At 45.7% G+C, this 26899-nt stretch overlaps 1 protein-coding gene across 4 annotated transcripts in view; it reads left to right on the plus strand.

Annotated features, from left to right (window-relative positions):
• LOC105494572 (TATA-box binding protein associated factor 12) overlaps nucleotides 1–26899 on the plus strand; it is a 38462-nt gene that overhangs the window by 6358 nt on the left and 5205 nt on the right. For 2 of the 4 annotated variants that reach the window (XM_011763112.2, XM_011763113.2), the window contains exons 2-4: nucleotides 16326–16577; nucleotides 20777–20854; nucleotides 26310–26424. In XM_011763112.2, coding sequence (XP_011761414.1) covers nucleotides 16410–16577; nucleotides 20777–20854; nucleotides 26310–26424 — 361 coding nt within the window. In that variant the 5' untranslated portion in view covers nucleotides 16326–16409. Of the gene's footprint in view, nucleotides 1–14515; nucleotides 14605–16325; nucleotides 16578–20776; nucleotides 20855–26309; nucleotides 26425–26899 lie in introns of those variants that run through there. The other 2 variants (XM_011763111.3, XM_071097577.1) reach the window with 2 other exon arrangements.

A 26899-nucleotide genomic window follows, 5' to 3' on the forward strand; every position in this document is an offset into this window, starting at 1 on the left:
GCCACCAAGCCTGGCTAACTTTTTGATTCTTTTTTTTTTTTTTTTTTTTTGTAGTGATGAGATCTTACTATGTTGCCCAGGCTGGTCTTAAACTCCTAGGCTCAAGTGATCCTCCCACTCAGCCTGCCAAACTGCTAGAATTATAGGTGTGAGCCACCAAGCCCACCCTGTACTTCATTATTAACTTAATTTTTTCCGATGAGAAAATTTTTTTTTTTTTTTTTTTTTTTGAGACGGAGTCTCGCTGTGTCACCCAGGCTGGAGTACAGTGGCCGGATCTCAGCTCACCGCAAGCCCCACCTCCCGGGTTTACGCCATTCTCCTGCCTCAGCCTCCCGAGTAGCTGGGACTACAGGCGCCCGCCACCTCGCCCGGCTAGTTTTTTGTATTTTTTAGTAGAGACGGGGTTTCACCGTGTTAGCCAGGATGGTCTCGATCTCCTGACCTCGTGATCCGCCCGTCTCGGCCTCCCAAAGTGCTGGGATTACAGGCTTGAGCCACCGCGCCCGGCCTTTTTTTTTCTTTTTTTTTATGAGACAGAGTCTCGCTTAGTCGCCCAGGCTGGAGTGCAATGGCGCGATCTCGGCTCACTGCAAGCTCCGCCTCCCGGGTTCACGCCATTCTCCTGCCTCAGCCTCCCGAGTGGCTGGGACTACAGGCGCCCGCCGCCTCGCCCGGCTAATTTTTTTGCATTTTTAGTAGAGACGGGGTTTCACCGTGTTAGCCAGGATGGTCTCGATCTCCTGACCTCGTGATCCGCCCGCCTCGGCCTCCCAAAGTGCTGGGATTACAGGCGTGAGCCACGGCGCCCGGCCCCGATAAGAAAATTGAGGCATAAAGAGATGATGTAACTTGCTCAATACAGCTAAAAAGTGGCACAGTTGGTACTTAAGCCCAGATACTGCTACCATCGTTCATATCCTTGACCACTGTACCATACACTATACTACCTTTTGTTGTTGTTAGAGACGGGATCTTTTTGTGTTGCCCAGGCTGGTCCTCAACTCCTAACCTCAAAAAATCCTCCCATGTTGGCCTCCCAAAGTTCTGGGATTACAGATATGGGGTCCCACATGTGGCCTATACTGCCTTTTTGATAAATCAAAACCAGCTGGAGCCTCAATTAACCAATCCTAATTGCAAACTGGAAAAAAATCTTGCATTTCTGTTGCTCTGGAGTCTCACAGATTGCAAATAATTGATCCTTTTGAGCTTATTTAGGCTGGGAAATACGAGCTCATTTAGATACATTTAGAAGCCACAGAGGAAAGAAACAGCCAGGTAGAAAAACCAGTCATTAAGTGAAGTCATACACCACAGTATAGGGCTTTTGTGCCATCAGGCCAGTCCTCTTGATTCCAATATTTTGCTTAAATAATAAATTATTAAACATTTCAGAGGTAAACAAAAATTTTTTTTTTTTTTTTTTTTTTTTTTTTGAGACGGAGTCTCGCTCTGTCCCCCAGGCTGGAGTGCAGTGGCCGGATCTCAGCTCACTGCAAGCTCTACCTCCCGGGTTCACGCCATTCTCCTGCCTCAGCCTCCCGAGTAGCTGGGACTACAGGCGCCCGCCACCGCTCCCGGCTAATTTTTGTATTTTTTTAGTAGAGACGGGGTTTCACGTGTTAGCCAGGATGGTCTCGATCTCCTGACCTCGTGATCCACCCACCTCGGCCTCCCAAAGTGCGGGATTACAGGCTTGAGCCACCGCGCCCGGCAACAAAAAAGTTTTGAAGGCTACCTGGTCTTCTGTTCCCCTTTCTCTTCACCTTTGTGTTGTTTTTTAAAAAAACAGTTAATGGAATAGATGCCCAGAGAATACCAGGGTCTTACAACTGTTGCAAGGTCTCCTTAATTCCTACCCTATGAAAAATTAGATCCTCTCAATACAGTAATAGGGTTGCAGCTAGACTTCTGTTTGAAGTAAAGGTTGTTAAAAGGGAAGTAATTAGGGCTTGTCATCCTCAGCCTGTCAACCACAGTTTAAAAGGAGGGAGGATAGATGTGGTTTTATTTATTTATTTATTTATTGAGACGGAGTCTTGCTCTGTCGCCCAGGCTGGAGTGCAGTGGCGCAATCTCAGTTCACTGCAAGCTCTGCCTCCCGGGTTCATGCCATTCTCCTGCTTCAGCCTCCCAACTAGCTGGGACTACAGGCACCCGCCACCACACCCATCTAATTTTTTGTATTTTTTTTCTTTTTTTTTTTTTTTTTTTTTGAGACAGAGTCTCGCTCTGCTGCCCAGGCTGGAGTACAGTGGCCGGATCTCAGCTCACTGCAAGCTCTGCCTCCCGGGTTCACGCCATTCTCCTGCCTCAGCCTCCCGAGTAGCTGGGACTAGAGGCGCCCGCCACCTTGCCCGGCTAGTTTTTTGTATTTTAGTAGAGATGGGGTTTCACCGTGTTAGCCAGGATGGTCTCGATCTCCTGACCTCGTGATCTGCCCATCTCGGCCTCCCAAAGTGCTGGGATTACAGGCTTGAGCCACCGCACCCGGCCTTTTTTTTCTTTTTTTAGTAGAGATGGGGTTTCACCCTGTTAGCCAGGATGGTCTCGATCACCTGACCTCATGATCCACCCGCTTCAGCCTCCTAAAGTGCTGGGATTACAGGTGTGAGCCACTGCACCCGGCCTACTTATTTATTTTTGAGATGGAGTCTTGCTCTTGTTGCCCAGGCTGGACTGCAATGGCGTGATCTCGGCTCACTGCAACCTCTGCCTCCTGGGTTCAAGCAATTTTCCTGCCTCAGCCTCCCGAGTAGCTGGGATTATAGGCATGCCCCACCATGCCCGGCTAATTTTGTATTTTTAGTAGAAATGGGGTTTCTCCATGTTGGTCGGGCTGGTCTCAAACTCCTGACCTCAGGTGATCTGTCCACCTCAACCTCCCAAAGTGTTGGGATTACAGGCATGAGCCACTGCACCTGGCCCAGATGAGGTTATTTAAATTGAACTCTAACTCATACAATCATGTTTTGATAGAATTATTAAATATTTTCAACTACAGATCACTGGGGGATGGACTTTCCATATTTTCTTTGTGAATCATAGCACACAATTTCTACATAGTAGGTAATAGTAAGGGTTAATTATTATTGTTCTCTCAAACTGTCCCACAGTTAATGCCTGTTTTTTGTGGTTTTTTGTTTTGTTTTGTTTTTTATATGGAGTCTCTGTCACCCAAGCTGGAGTGCAGTGGTGCGATCTCAGCCTCCCGAGTTCAAGCGATTCTCCTGCTTCATCCTCCTAAGTAGCTGAGATTACAGACGAGTGCCACCACGCCTGGTTAATTTTTTTGTATTTTTAGTAGAGAAGGGGTTTCACCATGTTGGTCAGGATGGTCTCGAAGTTGGTCAGGATGGTCTCGAACTCCTGACCTTATGATCTGCCCGCCTCGGCCTCCCAAAGTGTGGGGATTACAGGTGTGAGCCACGGTGCCCAGCCAGTTAATGCCTCTTTTTATGTTTTTGATTTTTATTTATTTTTTATTTTTTTGAGACAGAATCTTTTTTTTTTTTTTTTTTTTGAGACAGAGTCTCGCTTAGTCGCCCAGGCTGGAGTGCAGTGGCGCGATCTCGGCTCACTGCAAGCTCCGCTTCCCGGGTTCACGCCATTCTCCTGCCTCAACCTCCCGAGTAGCTGGGACTACAGGCGCCCGCCGCCTCGCCCGGCTAATTTTTTGCATTTTTAGTAGAGACGGGGTTTCACAGTGTTAGCCAGGATGGTCTCGATCTCCTGACCTTGTGATCCACCCGCCTCGGCCTCCCAAAGTGCTGGGATTACAGGCGTGAGCCACCGCGCCCGGCCGAGACAGAATCTTACTCTGTCACCCAGGCTGGGGTTCAGTGGCACGATCTCGGCTCACTGCAACCTCCACCTCCTGGGTTCAAGTGATTCTCCTGCCTCAGCCTCCCAAATAACTGGGATTACAGGCACGCACCACCACACCTGGCTAATTTTTGTATTTTTAGTAGAGATGGGGTTTCACCGTGTTGGCCAGACTGGTCTCGAGCTCCTGACCTCAAGTGATCTGCCCACCTCAGCCTCCCAAAGTGCTGGGATTACAGAGGATGAGCCCCTGCACCTGGCCCCGTTTTACTTTTTAAAATTTATTTTTTGGCTGGGCACAGTGGCTCATGCCTGTAATCCCAGCAGTTTGGGAGGCTGAGGCAGGTGGATCACTTGAGGTTGGGAGTTCAAGACCAACCTGGCCAACATGGCGAAATGCCATCTCTACTAAAAAATGCAAAAATTAGCCAGGCCTGGTGGCACGTTCCTGTAATTCCAGCTACTCTGGAGGCTGAGGCAGTAGAATCGCTTGAACCCGGGAGGCAGAGGTTACAGTGAGCCAAGATTGGCCTGGGCAACAGAGTGAGATTCTGTCTCAAAAAAAAATAGGCCGGGCTTGGAGGTGCATGCCCTGTAATCCCAGCACTTTGGGAGGCCGAGGCAGGTGGATCACCTGAGGTCAGGAGTTTGCAACCAGCCTAACATGGTGAAACCCCGTCTGTATTAAATACAAAAAAAAAAAAAAAAAATAGCTGGGTATGGTGGTGTATGTCTGTAATCTGAGCTACTTGGGAGACTGAGACAGGAGAATTGCTTGTACCTGGGAGGCGGAGGTTGCAGTGAGCTAAAATGGCGCCATTGCACTCTAGCCTGGGCAACAAGAGCAGAACTCTGCCCAAAAAAAAAATTATTTTTAAATTTATATACAATAAAATTATTATGGGGGTACAGTCATAACTGATAGAATATGACAAATATATACTGTCATGTAAGCACTACAACACTCAAGAAACAGAACAATGTCACCCCACACTTCCACAGATTTAATCATGCTGCTCCTTTGTAGTCAAACGCTCCTCTGCCCCAGACTCCTTAGCAGCCACGGATCTGTTTTCCATCCCTATAACTGTTTTTTTCCAGAGTGGCCTATAAATGGAATTATATAGCCATTTGAGCCTTGCCTTTTTCACTTAGTATGATACATTTGAGATTCATCTATGTTGTTGCATGTGTCAGTAGTCTTTTTGTTGTTTTTGTTGTTGAGACAGAGTCTAACTCTGCTGCCCAGGCTGGAGTGCAATGGTGCGATCCCTGCACACTGCAACCTCTGCCTCCCAGGTTGAAGTGATTCTCCTGCCTCAGCCTCCCAAGTAGCTGGGATTACAGGCACGCGCCACCATGCTCAGTTAATTTTTGTATTTTTTATTGGAGACAGGCTCTCACCATGTTGGCCTGGCTGGTCTCCAACTCCTAACCTCAGGTGATCCACCTGCCTCGGCCTCCCAAAGTTCTGGGATTACAGGCATGAGCCACTGTGCCCAGCCTGTAGTCTTTCCTTTCTATTTTTTTTTTTTTTGAGATGGAGTTTCACGCTTGTTGTCCAGGCTGGATTGCAATGGCGCAATCTTGGCTCACTGCAACCTCCACCTCCCAGGTTCAAGGGATTCTCCTGCCTCAGCCTCCTGAGTAGCTGGGATTACAGGCACATGCCGCCATGCCCAGCTAATTGTTGTATTTTTAGTAGAGACAGGGTTTCACCATGTTGGCCAGGCTGGTCTCAAACTCCTGACCTCAGGTGATCCACCTGCCTTGGCTTCCCAAATTGCTGGGATTGCAGATGTGAGCCACTGCACCTGGCCTTTCCTTTCTATTTCTGAGTATTCCATTTAATGAATATACCATAATTTGTTTATTCACCATTTGAAGGACATCTGGATTGTTTTCGGTTTTTGGTAGTTGTGAATGATGTTGCTATAAACATTTATATACAGATTTTTGTGTGAATGTACGTTTTGATTTCTCTACAGTAAGTACCTAGGAGTGGGATTGCTGAGTCATGTAAGTATACATTTAACTTTAGAAGAAACTACCAAACTGTCTTCCAGAAAAACTATACCATTTTACATTCACACCAGCAATGTATGAGGGTTTCAGTTCCTTTGTATCCTCTCCAGCACTTGCTTTTGTTTTTAAATTTTAGCTATTTTATAAATAGGTATATCATGTTTTTAAAAATTTGCATTTTCCTGATAACTAATGATGCTGAGCATCTTTTCATGTGCTTATTTGCCATTTGTTTATCTTCTTTGATGAAGGGTCTGCTCAGATCTTTTGCCCTTTAAAATAAATAAATAAATAGAGTCAGGGTCTCATTATGTTACCCAGGCTTGTCTCAAACTCCTTAGCTCAAGCAATCCTCCTGCCTTGGCCTCCCAAAGTACTGGGATTACATGCATGAGCCATCATGCCCAGTCTGCCCATTTTCTTTTTTTTTTTGGAGAGACGGAATCTTGCTCTGTTGCCCAGGCCGGAGTACAGTGGTGTAGTCTCGGCTCACTGTAACCTCCACCTCCCGGGTTTGAGTGATTCTCCTGCCTCAGCTTCCCAAGTAGCTGGGACTATATGTGTGTGCGCCGACACACCCAGATAATTTTTGTATTTTTTAGTAGAGACGGGGCTTCACTATATGTTGGCCAGGCTGGTCTTGAAGTCCTGACCTCAGGCAATCCGCCTGCCTCAGCCTCCCAAAGTGCTGGGATTACAGGTGTGAGCCACCACGCCCAGCTGAATCTGCCCATTTTCTAAATTGGGTTGTTATTTTCTTATTGTTGAATTTTTTTTTTTTTTTTTTTTTTTTTAGACGGAGTCTCGCTCTTTCACTCAGGCTGGAATGCAGTGGCTGGATCTCAGCTCACTGCAAGCTCCGCCTCCCAGGTTTATGCCATTCTTCTGCCTCAGCCTCCCGAGTAGCTGGGACTACAGGCGCCCGCCACCTCGCCCGGCTAGTTTTTTGTATTTTTTAGTAGAGACGGGGTTTCACCGTGTTAGCCAGGATGGTCTCGATCTCCTGACCTTGTGATCCACCCGTCTCGGCCTCCCAAAGTGCTGGGATTACAGACTTGAGCCACCGCGCCCGACCTTATTGTTGAATTTTGAAAAAAAAATTGTTTTCCTCCCCTACCAGCCTTTACACTGAAAATTCTTTATGTTTGCTGGATACAAGTCATTTGTTGGATATGTGATTTATAAATATTTTCTCCTAATCTATGACATATCTTCATTTTTTTTTTTTTTAGATGGAGTCTCACTCTCACCCAGGGTGGAGTGCAGTGGCACGGTCTCGACTCACTGCAACCTCTGCCTCCTGGGTTCAAGCAATTCTCTGCCTCAGCCTCCCGAGTAGCTGGGATTATAGGCACCCTCCACTAAGCCCTGCTAATATTTTTGTATTTTTAGTAGACACAGGGTTTCACCATCTTCGCCAGGTTGGTCTGGAACTCCTGACCTTGTGATCTGCCCACCTCGGCCTCCCCAAAGTGCTGGGATTACAGATGTGAGCCACTGCGCCTGACCCAACTTACCTTCTTATCGTCCTTTGCAGAGCAGAAGTTTTACATTTTGATTAAGTCCACTTTATCAGTTCTTTTCTTTTGTGAATTGTGCTTTTGATGTTGTATCTAAGAACTCTGACTAACCCGAAGTCATGAAGGTTTTCTCCTGTTTTCTTCAAAAAGTTGTATATTTTTACATTAGGTATATGATCAGTTTTGAATTTTTTTTTTTTTTTTTTTTTGAGACGGAGTCTTGTTCTGTCACCTAGACTGGAGTGCAGTGGCGTGATCTCAGCTCACTGCAACCTCCGCCTCCCAGGTTCAAGCGATTCTCCTGCCTCAGCCTCCCGAGTAGCTGGGATTACAGGCACACGCCACCACGCCCAGCTAAATTTTATATTTTTAGTAGAGACAGGGTTTCACCATGTTGGTCAGGCTGGTCTCGAACTCCTTACCTCATGATCTGCCTGCCTCGGCCTCCCAAAGTGCTGAGATTACAGGCATGAGCCACTGCACCTGGCCCTGAACTTACTTTTGTATAAATGTGAGATAGGCTAGGCATGGAGGCTTGTGCCTATAATCCCAGCACTTTGGGAGGCTGAGGCAGGAGGAGCGCTTGAGCCCAGCAGTTTGAGAGCAGCCTGGGCAACATGGTGAGAGCCCCCTCTACAAATAATAAAAAATATAAAATGAACTGGGCATGGTGGTGCATGCCTGTAGTTCCAGCTACTGAGGAAGCTGAGGTGGGAGAATGGCTTGAGTCCAGCTGGTTGAGGCTATAGTGAGCTATGACTGCACCACTGCACTCCAGCCTGGGCCACAAAGTAAGACCCATCTCTAAAAAATAAACAGGTTAGGCCGGGCGCGGTGGCTCACGCCTGTAATCCCAGCACTTTGGGAGGCCGAGGCGGGTGGATCACAAGGTCAGGAGATCGAGACCACGGTGAAACCCCGTCTCTACTAAAAATACAAAAAATTAGCCGGGCGCGGTTGTGGGCGCCTGTAGTCCCAGCTACTCGGGAGGCTGAGGCAGGAGAATGGCGTGAACCCGGGAGGCGGAGCTTGCAGTGAGCCGAGATCGCGCCACTGCACTCCAGCCTGGGCGACAGAGCGAGACTCCGTCTCAAAAAAAAAAAAAAAAAAAAAAAAAACATGTTAGAGTTGGGTGTGATGCCTTGCGCATATAACCCCAGCTACTTGGGAAGCTGAGGATTCCCAAGAAGATTGATAGAGGCAAAGAGTTCTGGGCCATCCTGGGCAACACAGCAAGACACCGTGTCTAAAAAAACAATAGAAAAAAAATTAGCCAGGTGTGGTTTGCACTTGTAGTCTCAGCTACTCAAGAGGCTGAGGCAAGATTATTGCTTGAGCCCAGGATTTTGGGGGTGCAATGAACTGTGATTTCACCACTGCACTCCAGCCTGGACAACAGCAAGATCCTATCTCTGCAAGCAAACAAAAAAAACCCCCAAGGCCTGGCACGGTGGCTCACGCCTGTGATCCCAGCACTTTGGGAGGTCGAGGTGGGTGGATCACTTGAGGTTGGGAGTTCAAGACCAGCCTGGCCAACATGGGAAAACCCCATCTCTACTAATAATACAAAAAAATCAGCCAGGTGTGGTGGTATGTGCCTGTAATCCCAGCTGCTCAGGAGGCTGAGGCAGGAAAATTGCTTGAACCTGGGAGGCTGAGGTTGCAGTGAGCCAAGATCATGGCCACTGCATTCCAGCCTGGATGACAGAGTGAAACTGTTTCTCAAAAACAAAAACAAAAAATAGGAAGAAAAGGGTGAATATGATCTATTTCTTCAGAGAACAAAATCCAAATAGTAGTTTATCTTAATTTTTTTCATTGGTAACATATACACATAATACAGGATTTAGGGTATATAGTGAAAAATAAGACTCTCCCATCTTGGTCCCATAGGCCACCCAGACACCACCATTCCCCCACCTCCCTCTGTTATCAGTTTCTTATGTATCTTGCCAGGAATAATTTATGAATTTACAACTGTGTGTCTGTGTATGTGTGTTTTATTTATTTATTTGAGACGGAGTCTTGCTCTGTCACCCTAGCTAGAATGCAGTGGCGCAATCTCGGCTCATTGCAACCTCCACCTCTCCATTCAAGTGATTCTCCTGCCTCAGCCTCCCAAATAGCTGGGATTACAGGTGCCCGCCACCGCGCCTGGTTAATTTTGTATTGTTACTAGAGAGGGGGTTTCTCCATGTTGGTCAGGCTGGTCTCGAACTCCCAACCTCAGGTGATCTGCCCACCTTGGCCTCCCAAAGTGCTGGGATTGTAGGTGTGAACCACTGCGCCTGGCAATACATGTGTTTTAATAAACGATAACAAAATATTCTCCCATTCTATACTTTGCTTTCATTCATTGAACAATTTCTCTTGGAGACCATGTCATGAGCCTCCTCATTTGTTTAAAAAAAAAAAGTCTTTATTTAAATCATTCACATTTCATACAAATCACTGATTTAAAGTGTATGAATCTGGGGAGTTTGGGTTTTTTTTTTTTTTTTTTAATACAATCAGCGTTGGCAACCATCACCACAATGTAATTTTAGATCATTTTTGTATCCCCTAAAAGAAACCGTATACCCATTAGCAGTCAGTCTCTATTCCTCTCCTATGTGCTCTGGCTGTAGGCAACAACTAATCTACTTTCTGTCTATGGGTTTACCTATTCTGGACATTTCATATAAAAGTAATCGTACAATATTTTTTTTGTGACCACCTTTTTATGTTTTTTTTGAGACAGAGTCTCGCTCTGTCACCCAGGCTGGAGTGCAGTGGCAGTCTCGGCTCACGGCAACCTCCACCTTCTGGGTTCAAGCTATTCTCATGCCTTGGCCTCCCAAGGGATTACAGGCACCCTCACCACCATGTCCGGCTAATTTTTGCATTTTTTTTAGTAGAGATGGGATTTTACCATATTGAGCAGGCTGGTCTAAAGCTCAAGTTTTCCTTTCTGTAGGATAAATATCTAGTAGTACACTGTTTTACCTGTTTTTCCTGGGGAGCTGGAGGGGTGTTTGATTTATTCTTTTTTTTTTTTTTTTTTTGAGACGGAGTCTCGCTCTGTCGCCCAGGCTGGAGTGCAGTGGCTGGATCTCAGCTCACTGCAAGCTCCGCCTCCCGGGTTCGGGCCATTCTCCTGTCTCAGCCTCCTGAGTAGCTGGGACTACAGGCGCCCGCCACCTCGCCCGGCTAGTTTTTTGTATTTTTAGTAGAGACGGGGTTTCACCGTGTTAGCCAGGATGGTCTCGATCTCCTGACCTAGTGATCCGCCCGTCTCGGCCTCCCAAAGTGCTGGGATTACAGGCTTGAGCCACCGCGCCCGGCCTGATTTATTCTTAACTGTATAACTTACATACAGTAAAAATGCACAGATCTTAAATGTTCAATGGGAGGAGTTCGACAGTTGTATAAACCTATGTATTACCACCCACTCAAATGTGTTACAGTTTTAAAATCTTACCATATTAAGAAATAGTTTAGGAAACTAAGGGTAGTGTTAGTCTGGCACCAGTGTGTGTCTGGTTATCATCTGCTTTTGTTTTGTTTTTATAGGAAGAAATAGTTTGCTTAGCCAGAATTATTTAAAACTCAGAAGTATTGTTTGCTTTTCAGCAAGGTCAATGACAGCAGTAAATTTTTGTCAAGTTTCTTAGGGAGAAACTGATTTTTTCCCTTCTCAAGAGGTTCCACTTCTTTTTTTTTTTTTTTTGAGGGAGTGCAGTGGCACGATCTTGGCTCACTGCAAGCTCCGCCTCCCGGGTTCATGCCATTCTCCTGCCTCAGCCTCCCGAGTAGCTGGGACTACAGGTGCCCACCACCATGCCCAGATAATTTTTTGTATTTTTTAGTAGAGACGGGGTTTCACCGTGTTAGGAGGATGGTCTTGATCTCCTGACCTTGTGATCCACCTGCCTCGGCCTCCCAAAGTGCTGGGATTACAGGCATGAGCCACTGCGCCTGGCTTTTGTTTTTTTTTTTTTTTTGAGATGGAGTCTTACATTGTTGCCTAGGCTGGAGTGCAATGGTCTGATCTCAGCTCACTGCAACCTCTGCCTCCCAGGTTCAAGTGATTCTCGTGTCTCAGCCTCCTGAGTAGCTGGAATTACAGGTGCGTGCCACCATACCCGGCTAATTTTTATATTTTTAGTAGAGATGGGGGTTTCACCGTGTTGGCCAGGCTGGTCTCGAACTCCTGACCTCAAGTGATCCATGCACCTTGGCCTCCCAAAGTGCTGGGATTACAGGCATGAGCCACTGCACCCCGCCACCACTTATTTCATTAAAGTGACTGCTGTTGGAGCTATTCCTTAAGGTTATTTCCTAATTTCATCCAACCTCGCTGGAAACAACAAAAAAAGAAAAAAAAAATCCTAATTTGATATGTGAATATTCATATTTCGTACTATGTAGGATAGGCCATATTTTTTGTCTCCAGATCTTTAAAAAAATAATTTTTTTTTTTGAGATGGAGTTTCGTCCTTGTCACCCAAGCTAGAGTGCGATGGTGTGATCTTGGCTCACTGTAACCTCTGCCTCCCAGGTTCAAGTGATTCTCCTGCCTCAGCCTCCTAAGTAGCTGGGATTACAGGCACCTGCCACCCCACCTGGTTAATTTTTTGTATTTTTAGTAGAGATGGGGTTTCACTATGTTGGCCAGGCTGGTCTCAAACTCCTGATCTCAGGTGATCTGCCTGCCTCGGTCTCCCAAAGTGCTAGAATTACAAGCGTGAGTCACCTCACCCGTCCTAAAATAGTTTTTCATTATTTATTTATTATTATTATTTTTTGAGACAGTTTCACTCTTGTTGCCCGGTTGGAGTGCAGTGGCGTGATCTCGACTCACTGCAACCTCTGCCTCTTGGGTTCAAGAAATTCTCCTGCCTCAGCCTCCCAAGTAGCTGGGACTACAGGTGCCCACCACCACACCCGGCTAATTTTTTGTATTTTTAGTGGAGATGGGGTTTCATCATGTTGGCCAGGCTGGTCTTGAACTCTTGACTTCAGGTGATCCACCTGCCTTGGCCTCCTAAAGTGCTGGGATTACAGGTGTGAGCCACTGTGCCCAGCCCTAAAAACAATTTAGGCTGAGGCTGGGTGCGGTGGCTCACGCCTGTAATCCCAGCACTATGGGAGGCCGAGGTGGGTGGATCACGAGGTCAGGAGTTTGAAACTAGCCTGACCAACATGGTGAAACCCCGTCTCTACTAAAAATACAAAAATCTGCCAGGCATGGTGGCATGTGCCTGTAATCCCAGCTACCCAGGAGGGTGAGGCAGGAATCGCTTGAACCCACAAGGCAGAGGTTGCAGTGAGCCAAGATTGCACCACTGCACTCCATCCTGGGTGACAGAGTGAGACTCCGTCTCAGGGAAAAAAAAAAAAAAGAGACAAGGCTGAGTGTGGTGGCCCAAGCCTATAATTCCAGCACTCTGGTAGGCTGAGGCAGGGGAATTACTTGAGGCCAGGAGTTTGAGACCAGCCTAGGCAGCATAGCAAGATCCCATCTCTACCAAAAAAAAAAAAGATTAGCTGGGTGCAATGGTGTGCACATGTAGTCCTAGCTACTTAAGAGGTTGAGATGGGAGGATTGCTTGAGTCTATGAGTTTGAGTCTGCAGTGAACTCAAGAATTCTTACTCAAAAATATATATTTTAAATATATATTTTAAAAAGTCTCCACTTATTTTGTGCAATACTCAGTATTATTTGGGAAGTCCCTTGAAGGTTGTGGGAATGTTTTTGAGAGATATAGTATGTTCAGTGTGAGGCTAGAGTGATAAGGATACAGTTTGATCCTTAATGAAGCTTTTGGATAGAACTTGCTTTGGGAAAATAGTTTGCTTTTATAATATTAGAACAGCTATTACCATGTTAAGAAATGTTTCTATCCTGACTCTTCTTTTTTTTTTTTTTTTTTTTTTTTTTGAGACGGAGTCTCGCTCTGCCGCCCAGGCTGGAGTGCAATGGCCGGATCTCAGCTCACTGCAAGCTCTGCCTCCCTGGTTCATGCCATTCTCCTGCCTCAGCCTCCCGAGTAGTTGGGACTACAGGCGCCCGCCACCTCGCCCGGCTAATTTTTTGTATTTTTAGTAGAGACGGGGTTTCACGGTGTTAGCCAGGATGGTCTCGATCTCCTGACCTCGTGATCCGCCCGTCTCGGCCTCCCAAAGTGCTGGGATTACAGGCTTGAGCCACCGCGCCCGGCCGCTGACTCTTCTATTGGTAATGTTTGTGGGTAGGGGAGAAGGAGGCCACATACGGTTAAAACAAACAAGTGATCCTAATACTCTGTTGTTCCCATTAGCTGGTTCTTGGCCAGCAAGTCTGCCTAGTTTATCTTGGGTTTTTAACCAGTATATACGTAGTTGCCTTTATTAAGAGTAAACCAAGATAACATGATTTCTTCTTCTTTTTTTTTTTTTTTTTGAGACAGAGTCTCGCTCTGTTGCCCAGGCTGGAGTGCAGTGGCCTGATCTTAGTTCACTGCAACCTCTGCCTCCTGAGTTCAAGTGATTCTCCTGCCTCAGCCTCCCAAGTAGCTGGGATTATAGGCATGTGTCACCACACCTGGCTAGTTTTTGTATTTTTAGTAGGGACTGGATTTCACCATGTTGGCCATGCTGGTCTCAAACTCCTGACCTCAAGTGATCTGCCTGCCTTGGCATCCCAGAGTGCTGGAATTACAGGCATGAGCCACTGGGCTGGGCCAGATTTCTCATATTAGAAAGTCAGACAGTGTGGTGAGGAAGAACTCAGCACTAGGGACAAGAGTAGAATAGATACAGATAGACATTTATGTTGCCAACTTTTATCAAGTTCTGAAAGCCATTGACATAATTCCTGCAGGCTCATATCCCACAATTTTGCCCAATGAAATATTCCATATGCTGTTAGTTTATCCCTAACAACAGACATTCATTTTATAAGAAGATGGTCTATTTGTGCCATGATCATCATTAATTAATTTTAAAAGTTGCTTATGAAAGAGATGGAGATGTTTGTCTTGGCTCCCACTAAGGAAAAGGAGATATATTTCTCCACATCCAGTTTGCCTGGATCCTGGTTGGTGAAGATGTACCAGGCCATGCAACTAGAATGGTTCCATGGCAAGGATGGTGCTTGATGCCAGTTGTTCATTTACAGGTAGCTTTTGAAAATGGCTGCCTCTCATTTCACCGGGCTCACAGCTGTTGCTGATGTAATTAAAGATCTAGACACTCAGATAGCTGTAAGTAAGTTTGAGGCTACTGTGAGCAGAACTTGGTGAATGTGCTTCTGATCGTGGTGACACCCAAGCTGACGTCCGCAGAGTCAGCCTCATGACTCTAAGATTCAGGAGGCTCAGCTGCTCCAGACTAGGGTCTCTGCATGTACTTAGATTGCTAACACTCAGAAAAAAATTGCTCTTGATAAAGAGGAGTTTACTTTTAACAACTGCTAAAAGTTATATTTATTGGGCATAGCCCTGACATAGACTTAAGCATGTTTGAAATGCCAAAATGAACTAGTCTGTATTAAGCTTTGTGACTGATTTTTTAAAGGATGTGATTGTGCTATGACTTATTTGAATTTAACATTATTTGATACTTTAAAAATAATGCATGTAGTACTTAACCTAGTATTTTTACAAAGTTCTCAAAAACGTCTTGCTTATTCTAGTTTATTTATTTATTATTATTTTTTGAGATGGAGTTTCGTCAACCTCTGCATCCCAAGTTCAAGCAATTCTTCTGCCTCAGCCTCCCAAGTAGCTGGGATTACAGGCGTGTGTCACCACACCTGGCTAATTTTGTATTTTTAGTAGAGTTGAGTTTCTCCATGTTGGTCAGACTGGTCTCAAACTCCCGAACTCAGGTGATCCACCCACCTCGGCCTCTCAAAGTGCTGGTATTACAGGCATGAGCCAACTGCACCCAGCCTCTAGTTTACTTTTATTTTATTTCATTTTATTTTTAGATAGTGTCTCTGTCACCTAGGCTGGAATGCAGTAGTGGTGTGATCATGGCTAATTGCCACCTCAACTTCCTTAGCCTCCCGAGTAGCTAGGACCACATGCTACCATGTCCAGCTAAGTTTTGTTTTTTTTTTTTTTTTTTTTTTTTTTGCCAGGGGGGCACTGAGTCTCACTCTGCTGCCCAGGCTGGAGTACAGTGGCATGATCTTGGCTTACTGCAAGCTCTGTCTCCCGTGTTCAAGCAATTCTCCTGCCTCAGCCTCCCCAGTAGCTTGGAGGGATTACAGGCATGTGCCACCATGCCTAGCCAATTTTTTTGTATTTTTAGTAGAGATGAGGTTTCACCATGTTGGTCAGGCTTGTCTTGAACTCCTGACCTCAGGTGATCTGCCCACCTTGGCCTCCCAAAGTGCTGGGATTACAGGTGTGAGCCACCACGCCCAGCCCCAGCTAAATTTTTACAAAGATAGGGCTTCCCTGTGTTCTCCAGGCTGGTCTCGAGCTCCTGTCTCAAGTGATCCTTCCACTTCAGGCACGCAACATGCTGGGATTACAGACATGAGCTACTGCACCCAGCCCTAGTTTATTTTTGTACATAAGATTCTTCATTTCATTTACTTTCTTCCTTGTTTCAATTTTGTGGACTATTTCATTTAACATTTGGAGATGAGATGGTTTCTAAAATCAGGTGAGAGTAATAAACATTATTCATTCCCTATTTTTAATGTGTGGGTATTAAATGGTCACCATTCCATATATACTGAAGAACCCTCAAAGTCTAACAGACCTCATTTTACTTACCTTTTTTTTTTTTTTTTTGGTCTCCTATGTTGCCCAAGCTGGTCTTGAACTACTGGGCTCAAGTGATCCTACCACCTGGGCCTCCCAAAGTGCTGGGATTACAGTTGTGAGCCATTGCACCAGGCCTCTTTTTACTCTCAAGATTCATCCTTTATTACAGGTTCTTCTAGAGCTAATTCTTGTGCTTTTCTTCTCCAGTTAATTGGCCTTGGTCCTCACAGCTCCAAAAAGAAACAGGATCTCGATAAGCTCTATGAGCTGAAGTCCAAAGCTCGGCAGATTATGAACCAGTTTGGCCCCTCAGCCCTAATCAACCTCTCCAATTTCTCATCCATAAAACCGGAACCAGCCAGCACCCCTCCACAAGGCTCCATGGCCAACAGTACTACAGTGGTAAAGATACCAGGCACTCCTGGGACAGGAGGTCGTCTTAGCCCTGAAAACAATCAGGTATCATCCTCTTACTCTTTCTTCTCTGTGCCACCTCTTACCTACTATTTCAACCTGCAATACTTAAAGAGATGTCCATCTCAGATGCTGCTTTTTTTTATCTTAGCTGAAAAGGTCTTTTCTCTCTTTTGGATTTCTAACTTGTTTTGTTTGTTTTAATATAAGTAGAGAGTTTATTTGGGCCAAATTTGAGGACTCCCAACTCAGGAGGCACAGATTCAAGTTGTCCTGAATATATACTCCTCTAACATTCTTTAGCAAATTATCATGTACAGTGTTTATTAATTACTGTGTTGTATATGGTTGTGTGTATGCATATATCCATCCATCCATCCATCCATACACACACAATACCTTGCCTATGAAAGGTGTTTTTTTCTTTCATTTTGATAAGTACTTTATATACATGTTAACCATGTAGTTGTTAAATAAAATAATAAATTGATTCATTATTCCTGTGATAAAAGTACTCTTGCTTCTAGTCATTCCATCTTGTAGTTCATCCAGTTGCTGCCATTATTAATTTTCTTCAGTGATTCTAAAATCTGCTCCATTCTTTCTACCCATAATTCTGATTCTGCCCTCCAGAACCACAAGAAATAAGTATAATTCCTTTGACTTGTTTTTTGTAGGCTGTGTAGAATGGATGAGTTGGCCCAGTATTTTAAGGGAATGAGTGGAGGGACTTGCAAAGGTTAATGAGAGCGGGTTGAACAGTCAGGATATCAACCTATGTTGAATATGGAGTCTGTTGTAGAAGACAGAATTTAAAATTGTGTAGGTAGGGCAGAACATAGTGGACCTATACTAATAAATTTCTATTGGAACTTTTAGGCAATATACGATCTTTGCAGATATTTAATAAAGGAGTAAAAGTAACATAATAAAAATAGTGTATCCTATAGAGGATTAACTTGGCAGTAAGGGGACAGCATGGGTAAAAAAGGGGGTTAGACTGGGTGGATGACCAATTCTAAGACTTTTGCAATAAATCAAGACATGTAGTGAAGGCTTGAATTAGGTGATAATGATAGAATGAAGGAGAATGGATGGATATGAGATGTCATTAATAAATATTTATTCATTTTTTCTTTAGAGAAGGGGTTTTGCTCTGCTGCCCAGGCTAGAGTGCAATGGTATAATCATAGCTCACTGTAGCCTCAAATTTCTGGGTTCGCCCGGGCATGGTGTCTCAAGCCTGTAATCCCAGCACTTTGAGAGGCCAAGGCGAGCAGATCGCGAGGTCAGGAGATTGAGACTATTCTGGCCAACATGGTGAAACCCCGTCTCTACTAAAAATACAAAAAAATTAGCCAGTCATGGTGGCGGGCGCGTGTAGTCCCAGCTACTTGGGAGGCTGAGGCTGGAGAATGGCGTGAACCCGGGAGGCGGAGCTTGCAGTGAGCAGAGATTATTCCACTGCACTCCAGCCTGGGCGACAGAGCAAGATTCTGTCTCAAAAATATATATATATATTTTCTTGGCTGGGTGCGGTGGCTCACGCCTGTAATCCCAGCACTTTGGGAGGCCAAGGCAGGCGATAACCCAACGTCAAGAGTTCAAGACCGGCCGGGCGCCGTGGCTCAAGCCTGTAATCCCAGCCCTTTGGGAGGCCGAGACGGGCGGATCACGAGGTCAGGAGATCGAGACCATCCTGGCTAACACGGTGAAACCCCGTCTCTACTAAAAAATACAAAAAGCTAGCCAGGTGAGGTGGCGGGCGCCTGTAGTCCCAGCTACTCGGGCTGAGGCAGGAGAATGGCGTAAACCCGGGAGGCGGAGCTTGCAGTGAGCTGAGATCCAGCCACTGCACTCCAGCCTGGGTGACAGAGCGAGACTCCGTCTCAAAAAAAAAAAAAAAAGAGTTCAAGACCAGCCTGGCCAATATGCTGAAACCCCATATCTACTAAAATTACAAAAATTAGCCTGGTGTGGTGGTACGCGCCTGTAGTCCCAGCTACTCAGGAGGCTGAGGCAGAAGAATCACCTGAACCTGGGAGGCAGAAGTTGCAGTAAGCCGAGATTGCACCACTGCACTCCAGCCTGGGTGACAGAATGAGATTCTGTCTCCAAAAAAAAAAAAAGGTTTCTTTTTTCCTTATTTCAAAAATTATACAAGTTTATCACAGAAACTTCAGAAATACACAAAGAATAAATAGCCCATAATTCTAATGCCACCACCCTAAAATAGCCATGGTTAGCATTGTAGTGTATGGCTTTTGGTATTTTTCTTTTTTTTTTCTGTCTCTCTCTCTCTCTCTTTTTTGAGACAGAGTCTCGCTCTGTCACCCAGGATGGAGTGCAATGGCATGATCTTGGCTCACTGCAACCTCCATTTCCCAATTCAAGCTGCTCTCCTGCCTCAGCCTACCTAATAGTTGGGATTATAGGCGCCCACCACCACGCCCTGCTAATTTTTGTATTTTTAGGAGAGACGGGGTTTCGCCATGTTGGTCAGGCTGATCTCGAACTCCTGACCCCAGGTGATCCACCCACCTCCCAAAGTGCTGGGATTACAGGCATGAGCCATCATACCCAGCTCTTTTTTTAATTAATTAATTAATTTTTTAAGTGGAATTTTACTGGAAGGTTTACAGCAGGAAAGAAAGGAAAGTACACTTGGAAGAGACTCAAATGGGCACTAAGGAGGTCAAGTGCCTAATTTTTTCTTTTTTTTTAAATTTTTAATATATTTTTTAGATTTTTTTTTTTTTTTTGAGATGGAGTCTCACTCTTGCCCATGCTGAAGTGCAGTGGCGCAATCTCGTCTCACTGCAAGCTCCGCCTCCTGGGTTCACGCCATTCTCCTGCCTCAGCCTCCCAAGTAGCTGGGACTACAGGCGCCCACCACCATGCCCTGCTAATTTTTTTTTTGTATTTTTAGTAGAGACAGGGTTTTACCATGTTAGCCAGGATATTCTCGGTCTCCTGACCTCGTGATCCACCCACCTTGGCCTCCCAAAGTGCTGGGATTACAGGCGTGAGCCACTGTGCCCAGCCATTTTTTAGATGTTTTTTAAAAATAGAGATGCAGTCTCGCCATGTTGCCCAGGCTGGTCTTTGAAGTCCTGGGCTCATGCAGTCCTCCCACCTCGGCCTTCCAAAGTGATGGGATTACAGGCATGAGCCACTGTACCCAGCCGTTTTCTTTCTTTCTTTCTTTCTTTTTTTTTAAGATATGAGGTCTTCCTGTGTTCCCCAGGCTGGAGTGTAGTGGCACAATCATAGCTCACTGCAGTCTCCAACTCCTGGCCTCAAGTGATCCTCCTGCCTCAGCCTCCTGAGTAGCTGGGACTACAGGCACAGATCACTGTGCCTGGCTTTCTTTTGATCACTTTTTAATGGCATATGTATGTAACATGACATTTCCTTTATGAAGGCTGCCCTCAGGGAGCTTTTAGCCTATTAAGTCAGAAACAGGGAAGTGTATAAATATGCACAATGATAAAGGGTGCATAGGATACAGTTGAGGCCAAACGAGGAAGTATGTGGTTACCTTTACAGAGATGGGCTAGGAAAAGCATCAGAAAGAGGCACCATGAGCTGAGCAAGAAGGAAGAAGGGAGGAAGAGCATGTACAGCACTTTGGGAGGCTGAGGTGGAAGAATCACTTGAGGCTAGGAGTTCAAGAGCAGGCTGCACAACATAGTGAGATCCTGTCTCTCAATAAAAAGTAAAAAAAAAAAAATTAGCCGGGTGTGGTGGCACGTGCCTATGGTCCCAGCTAGCTGGGAAGCTTAGGTGGGAGAGCTTGGCAGTCAAGGCTGCAGTGAGCCATGTTCATGCCACTGTACTCCAGTGGGCAATAGAGGGAGACCCTGTCTCAAAAAAAAAAACAAAACAAAACAAAAAAAAAACACTTGTCTAAAGGCAAGGGGCATGGTACAATTTGTGGTGGTCAGAGAATTGCAAATTTCTTCATGTAGAGAGGCACAGTGAGAAAAAGACATGAGGCTGAAATATACTGCCTGACAGCTGGATGCTGGCCTGTCTTCAAACTGCTCTTTCCAGCTTTCCGTAAGTTACTTTTGTCTTGAGAGTATTGTCTTATAGCAGCATAGTCAGGTAGGCCAGACTGTGAACTCATTGGAAAGTGGAAACTAAAACCAACCATTTGACAGCCTTTCTTCATTACAGGGTAATGATTTGTTTCGTTTCCTTAATACTTGGTTGAAAAGTCTTCTCCCAATTAACTTTAGGTATTGACCAAGAAGAAATTACAGGACTTAGTAAGAGAAGTGGATCCTAATGAGCAGTTGGATGAAGATGTGGAGGAGGTAAGGTGGGGTTGAGTACCCCAGAAACTGGTCCCTGAGAACTGGTATAGCATAGTGGTTAAGAGCACAAACAGGCCAGATGCAGTGGCTCATGCCTTTTGAGAGGCCGAAGCAGGAGGATTGCTGGAGCCCAGAGGTTCAAGACCAGCCTAGGCCATATAATGAGACCTTGTCTCTGCAAAACATTAAAAAATTAGCTCACCAGCCAGGCACGGTGGCTCAAGCCTATAATCCCAGCACTTTGGGAGGCCGAGGCGGGCGGATCACAAGGTCAGGAGATCGAGACCACAGTGAAACCCCGTCTCTACTAAAAATACAAAAAATTAGCCGGGCGTGGTGGCGGGCGCCTGTAGTCCCAGCTACTCAGGAGGCTGAGGCAGGAGAATGGCGGGAACCCGGGAGGCGGAGCTTGCAGTGAGCCGAGATCGCGCCACTGCACTCCAGCCTGGGCAACAGCGTGAGACTCCGTCTCAAAAAAAAAAAAAAAAAAAAAAAAAAAAAATTAGCTCACCGTGGTGGCGTGCATCTGTAGTTCCAGCTACTAGGGAGGTTGATGTGTTCTTAAACCCAGAAGGCCGAGGTGGCAGTAAACCAAGATTGCACCACTGTAATAAATAAATAAAATAAAATAAGAGCACAGACAAATCTGCATTTGCTTTATACCCAATAATTGCTGCTACTTTTGCCTGTTAAAAAAGGCATAGTCTGTTGCTCATAGGCAATCACTTTCAACAATTTTAGCTGTTTCTGTAACATTCTTCTGTATTTCTAAGTAATATACTTAAAGAGATACTCTTTGACCCATTAATTTTATAATATTCTTTTTTTTTTTTTTTTTTTTTTTTTGAGACGGAGTCTCGCTCTGCCGCCCAGGCTGGAGTGCAGTGGCCGGATCTCTGCTCACTGCAAGCTCCGTCTCCCGGGTTCCCGCCATTCTCCTGCCTCAGCCTCCCCAGTAGCTGGGACTACAGGCGCCCGCCACCTCGCCCGGCTAGTTTTTTGTATTTTTTTAGTAGAGACGGGGTTTCACCATGTTAGCCAGGATGGTCTCGATCTCCCGACCTCGTGATCCGCCCGTCTCGGCCTCCCAAAGTGCTGGGATTACAGGCTTGAGCCACCGCGCCCGGCCCTTTTTTTTTTTTGAGATGGAGTTTCACTCTTGTTGCCCAGGCTGGAGTGCAGTGGCGCAATCTTGGCTGACCGCAACCTCCACCTCCCGGGTTCAAGCGATTCTCCTGCCTCAGCCTCCTGAATTGCTGGGATTATAGGCATGCACCACCACACCTGGCTAATTTTTGTATTTTTAGTAGAGATGGTGTTTCTCCATATTGGTCAGGCTGGTTTCGAACTCCTGACCTCAGGTTATCTACCTGCCTTGGCCTCCCAAAGTGCTGGGATTACAGGTGTGAGTTATGGTAAATGAGAATTTTTTACACCACTCACATATGTACCATACAACTTTCTTTTTTTATTTTTATTTTTATTTTTTTGAGACAGTCTTGCTCTGTTGCCCAGGCTGGAGTGTAGTGGCACGATCTCAGCTTACGGCAACCTCTGCCTCCCAGGGGTTCAAGTAAGTGATTCTCCTGCCTCAGCCTCCCAAGTAGCTGGGATTATAGGCATGTGCCACCACACCTGGCTAATTTTTGTATTTTTAGTAGAGATGGGGTTTTGCCATGTTGGCCAGGCTGGTCTCGGACTCCTGACCTCAGGTGATTAACCCACCTCAGCCTCCCAAAGTGCTGGGATTACAGGCATGAGCTATCATGCCTGCTGGCCCATATAACTTTCCTTACTGTTTTTCTTTTTTTTTTTTGAGACAGAGTCTTGCTCAGCCACCCAGGCTGGAGGGCAGTGGTGCAATATCGGCTCACTGCAAACTGCATCTCTCAGGTTCAAGCGATTCTCCCACCTCAGCCTCTCGAGTAGCTGGGATTACAGGTGCACACCACCATACCTGACTAATTTTCATATATTTAGTAGAGACAGGGTTTTACCATGTTGGCCAGGCTGGTCTCAAACTTCTGACCTCCAGTGATCCACCCGCCTCGGCCTTCCAAAGTGCTGGGATTATAAGTGTGAGCCACTATGTCTGACCCTGGCTATTCATTCTTAAAGAATCACCCACTGGGCAGGCGCAGTGGCTCAAGCCTATAATGCCAGCACTTTGGGAGGCCAAAGCGGGCAGATCACAATGTCAGGAGATCGAGACTATCCTGGCTAACACAGTGAAACCCCGTCTCTACTAAAAATACAAAAAATTAGCCAGGCATGGTGGCGGGAGCCTATAGTCCCAGCTACTTGGGAGGCTGAGGCAGGAGAATGCTGTGAACCCAGGAGGTGGAGCTTGCAGGAAGCTGAGATTGTGCCACTGCACTCCAGCCTGGGCGACACAGCGAGACCCTGTCTCAAAAAAAAAAAAAAAAAAAAAAAAAGAATCACCCTCTGAAAAGCTGATTTGAAGCATAATTGATGAATTTGGCCCAGTAATATATGGATAAATGTTTAACAACCAGCTCTTTGGAGGAAAATGCCCAATTTGCAGTACTTTATTATTTCTGTGATGTAACTATTTCTACCAACATGACATCACTAAATACAAACTTGGGAAAAGAGGTACATAATTGGCTTTTTTTTTTTTTTTTTGAGATGGAGTCTCGCTTTGTTGCCTAGGCTGGAGTGCAGTGTCTTGATCTCGGCTCACTGCAAGCTCCGCCTCCCATTTCACGCCATTCTCCTGCCTCAGCCTCCCGAGTAACTGGGACTACAGGCGCCCGCCACCACGCCCAGCTAGTTTTTGTATTTTTAGTAGAGACGGGGTTTCACCGTGTTAGCCGGGATGGTCTCGATCTCCTGACCTCGTGATCCGCCTGTCTCGGCCTCCCAAAGTGCTGGGATTACAGGCGTGAGCCACTGCGCCCGGCCCATAATTGGCTTTTATGAGCTGGTCTTGGTTCACTCTAGCAGACCACAGACTTGATTGACTTCAGAGTAATTTGTCCACAAGTCAACCTTCCTAATGGAAAGTTCCCTAAATGTCAGTATCTGTGAGTCTTTTCTCTGGAATCATTCAATATCTCCAGAGAAAATTCCAGTCTCCTATCTTGAGAGTTTATCCCTTAGCTTCTTTTTTTTTTGAGATGGAATCTTGCTCTGTTGCCCAGGCTGGAGTGCAGCGGCGTGATCTTGGCTCACTGCAACCTCCGCCTCCCGGGTTCAAGCTATTCTCTTGCCTCAGTCTCCTGAGAAGCTGGGACTACAGGTGCACGCCATCACACCCAGCTAATTTTTGTAATTTTAGTAGAGATGGAGTTTCACCGTATTGGTCAAGCTGGTCTCGAATTCCTGACCTCGGGTCATCCACCCACTTCGGCCTCCCAAAGGGCTGGGATTACAGGCATGAGCCATTGCACCTGGCAATATGTTTTTTTTAACTGTCATATTAATGGGATTAGGGAGGGACAGGAGGTCAATTGATCTGCTGTTTAATCAGAAATCTTTCTCTTAGATGGTGTGCATTTGGTTCCCACAGTAAAGATGACAATGAGTTAATGGTCCACCAGAACAAGGAATTTTGTATCTATGGTTGTAATTTTAGTTTGTTTTTGTTTGTCAGCAGAGGAAGCCATGGGGACTCTATGGACTGATAAAAATCTCAGTTTTTTCATGTGTGTGCATATTTATTTACTTATTTGTTTGTTTGTTTTTGAGATGAGGTCTCTATCACCGAGGCTGGAGTGCTGTTCCATGATCACAGCTCACTGCAGTCTCGACTAAGTGGACTTAAGCAAGCCTCCCACTTCAGCCTCCCAAGTAGCTGGGGCTACGAGTGCATGCCACCAAGCCCAGCTAATTTCTGTATTTTTTGTAGAGACAGGGTTTTGCCATGCATGTTGCCCAGGCTAGTCTCAAACTCCAGAGCTCAAGCAAACCATATGCCTCGGCCTCCCAAAGTGCTGGGATTATAGGAGTGCCTCATGTAGATATGTAGATTTTTATCTTCAGAATTCTCATCCTTCTCTTCACACAGTCCAATAATAATTGATAGTGATGTGGAAAGAACTCAAGATTTAGACTCAGAACCCTTGAGTTGGAATCCTGGTTCCTCTGCTTTCTTTCTTTCTTTTTTTTTTTGAGACAGAGTCTTGCCCTGTCGCCCAGGCTGGAGTGCAGTGGTGCAATCTCGGCTCACTGCAACCTCCACCCCCTGGGTTTAAGCGATTCTCCTGCCTCAACCTCCAGAGTAGCTGGGATTACAGATGCCTGCCACCGTGCGCAGCTAATTTTGTATTTTTAGTAGAGACAGGGTTTTACCATGTTGGTCAGGCTGGTCTCAAACTCCTGACCTCAGTTGATCCACCTGCCTTGGTCTTCCAAAGTGCTGGGATTACAGGCATGAGCCACTGTGCACGGCCCTTAGAGACTGGGTTTCACCATGTTGGTCAGGCTGGTCTCGAGCTCCTGACCTCAAATGATCTGCCCACCTCAGCCTCCCAAAGTTCTGGGATTACAGGTGTGAGCCACCATGCCTGGCCTCTATTTATTTGTTATTATTTTTTAAATTATTATTATTATTTTTTGAGACAGAGTCTTGCTCTGTCATCAGGCTGGAGTACAGTGGCATGATCTCGGCTGACTGCAACCTCCACCTCCCGGGTTCAAGTGATTCTCCTGCCCCAGCCTCCCAAGTAGCTGGGACTACAGACACATGCCACCACACCCAGCTAATTTTTGTATTTTTAGTAGAGACAGGGTTTCACCACGTTGGCCAGGATGGTCTCAATCTCTTGACCTCATGATTCAGCCGCCTCAGCCTCCCAAAGTGCTGGGATTACAGGCGTGAGCCACCGCACCCAGCCTATTTATTTTAAAATACAGATGGGGTTCTTGTAATATTGTTGGGCTGGTCTCGAACTTCTGACCTCAAGTGATCCTCCCAACTCGGCCTCCCAAAGTGCTGAGATTACAGGCATGAGCCATTGCGCCTGGCCTTCTGCTTTCTACTTACATGGCCATGAACAAATTAGTCTCTCTGAGTCTGTGAAATCCTCTGTGGAATGAATAAAATCCATGTCCCATTTTCTTCACAGGATTATTGTAAGGACTAAGTGAGATAATGGAAACAAAAGTGCTTTTAAAATACTGTGAGTGAGGAATTCAAATGATTCACTTTTATTTTCTCACTAATAAATAAAGATATGGAGGGCAGGGATTGGGTTAGTTGATTACTGCTGGGTAGAAATTATATGCTCAGTAAGGTATGAGTTGCACTCAACCTGGGTAATGTTTCTTTTGTCCTTCTCATTCCTCTTCCTCACCTTAGCCCAAATGCTGATTCCAGCCTTCTACTAGAAAGCCTGACTAAATACGCAGTACAAGCTGAAAGCACTTGTCCCAGCAACAGGAGCCTACCCTGCCAATGTCGTGCTGACTCTCCCCACTTTACCTTCCCCAGATGCTGCTGCAGATTGCTGATGATTTTATCGAGAGTGTGGTGACAGCAGCCTGTCAGCTTGCGCGGCATCGCAAGTCCAGCACCCTGGAGGTGAAAGATGTCCAGCTGCATTTAGGTATGTGGTCTTGTTTCTCCCTGAAGTATATATTCAACTGCTTCTTCAGGACTGCCAGGGAAAGTGCAGTCAGAAGAACCTTCATGCCAGAGTCAGACTTTTGGGCACTGGGATTTATGTATTAATTCAATAACAGCACCAAATAGAAAAGAGAAATCCATCTATGGTAGGGAGAATGAGCCCAGGCATGGGTTTGAAACCAGATTCTGCCACTTTCCAGCTGTATCAGCCTATTTTTCCTACCTAGTATCTCTTAGAGTCTGTTTCCTCATTTGTAAAGTGAGGATCATAATATCCTCCTTACAGAATAATTGTGAGAATTATAGACTCTGTCTGTAAAGTGACTGGCACAGGGCCTGCACAAAGTAGGATCTAGTAAATGTAGGTACTGTTATGTCTCCACCATTCAAATGAAACTGTTCCTCAGTGTTCCCTTACAGTTTTAGCTTATTTATGCATTTTCCCCAAGTTTATA

The sequence above is a fragment of the Macaca nemestrina genome, chromosome 1, assembly GCF_043159975.1.
Source record: "Macaca nemestrina isolate mMacNem1 chromosome 1, mMacNem.hap1, whole genome shotgun sequence".
Taxonomy (NCBI): Eukaryota; Metazoa; Chordata; class Mammalia; order Primates; family Cercopithecidae; genus Macaca; species Macaca nemestrina.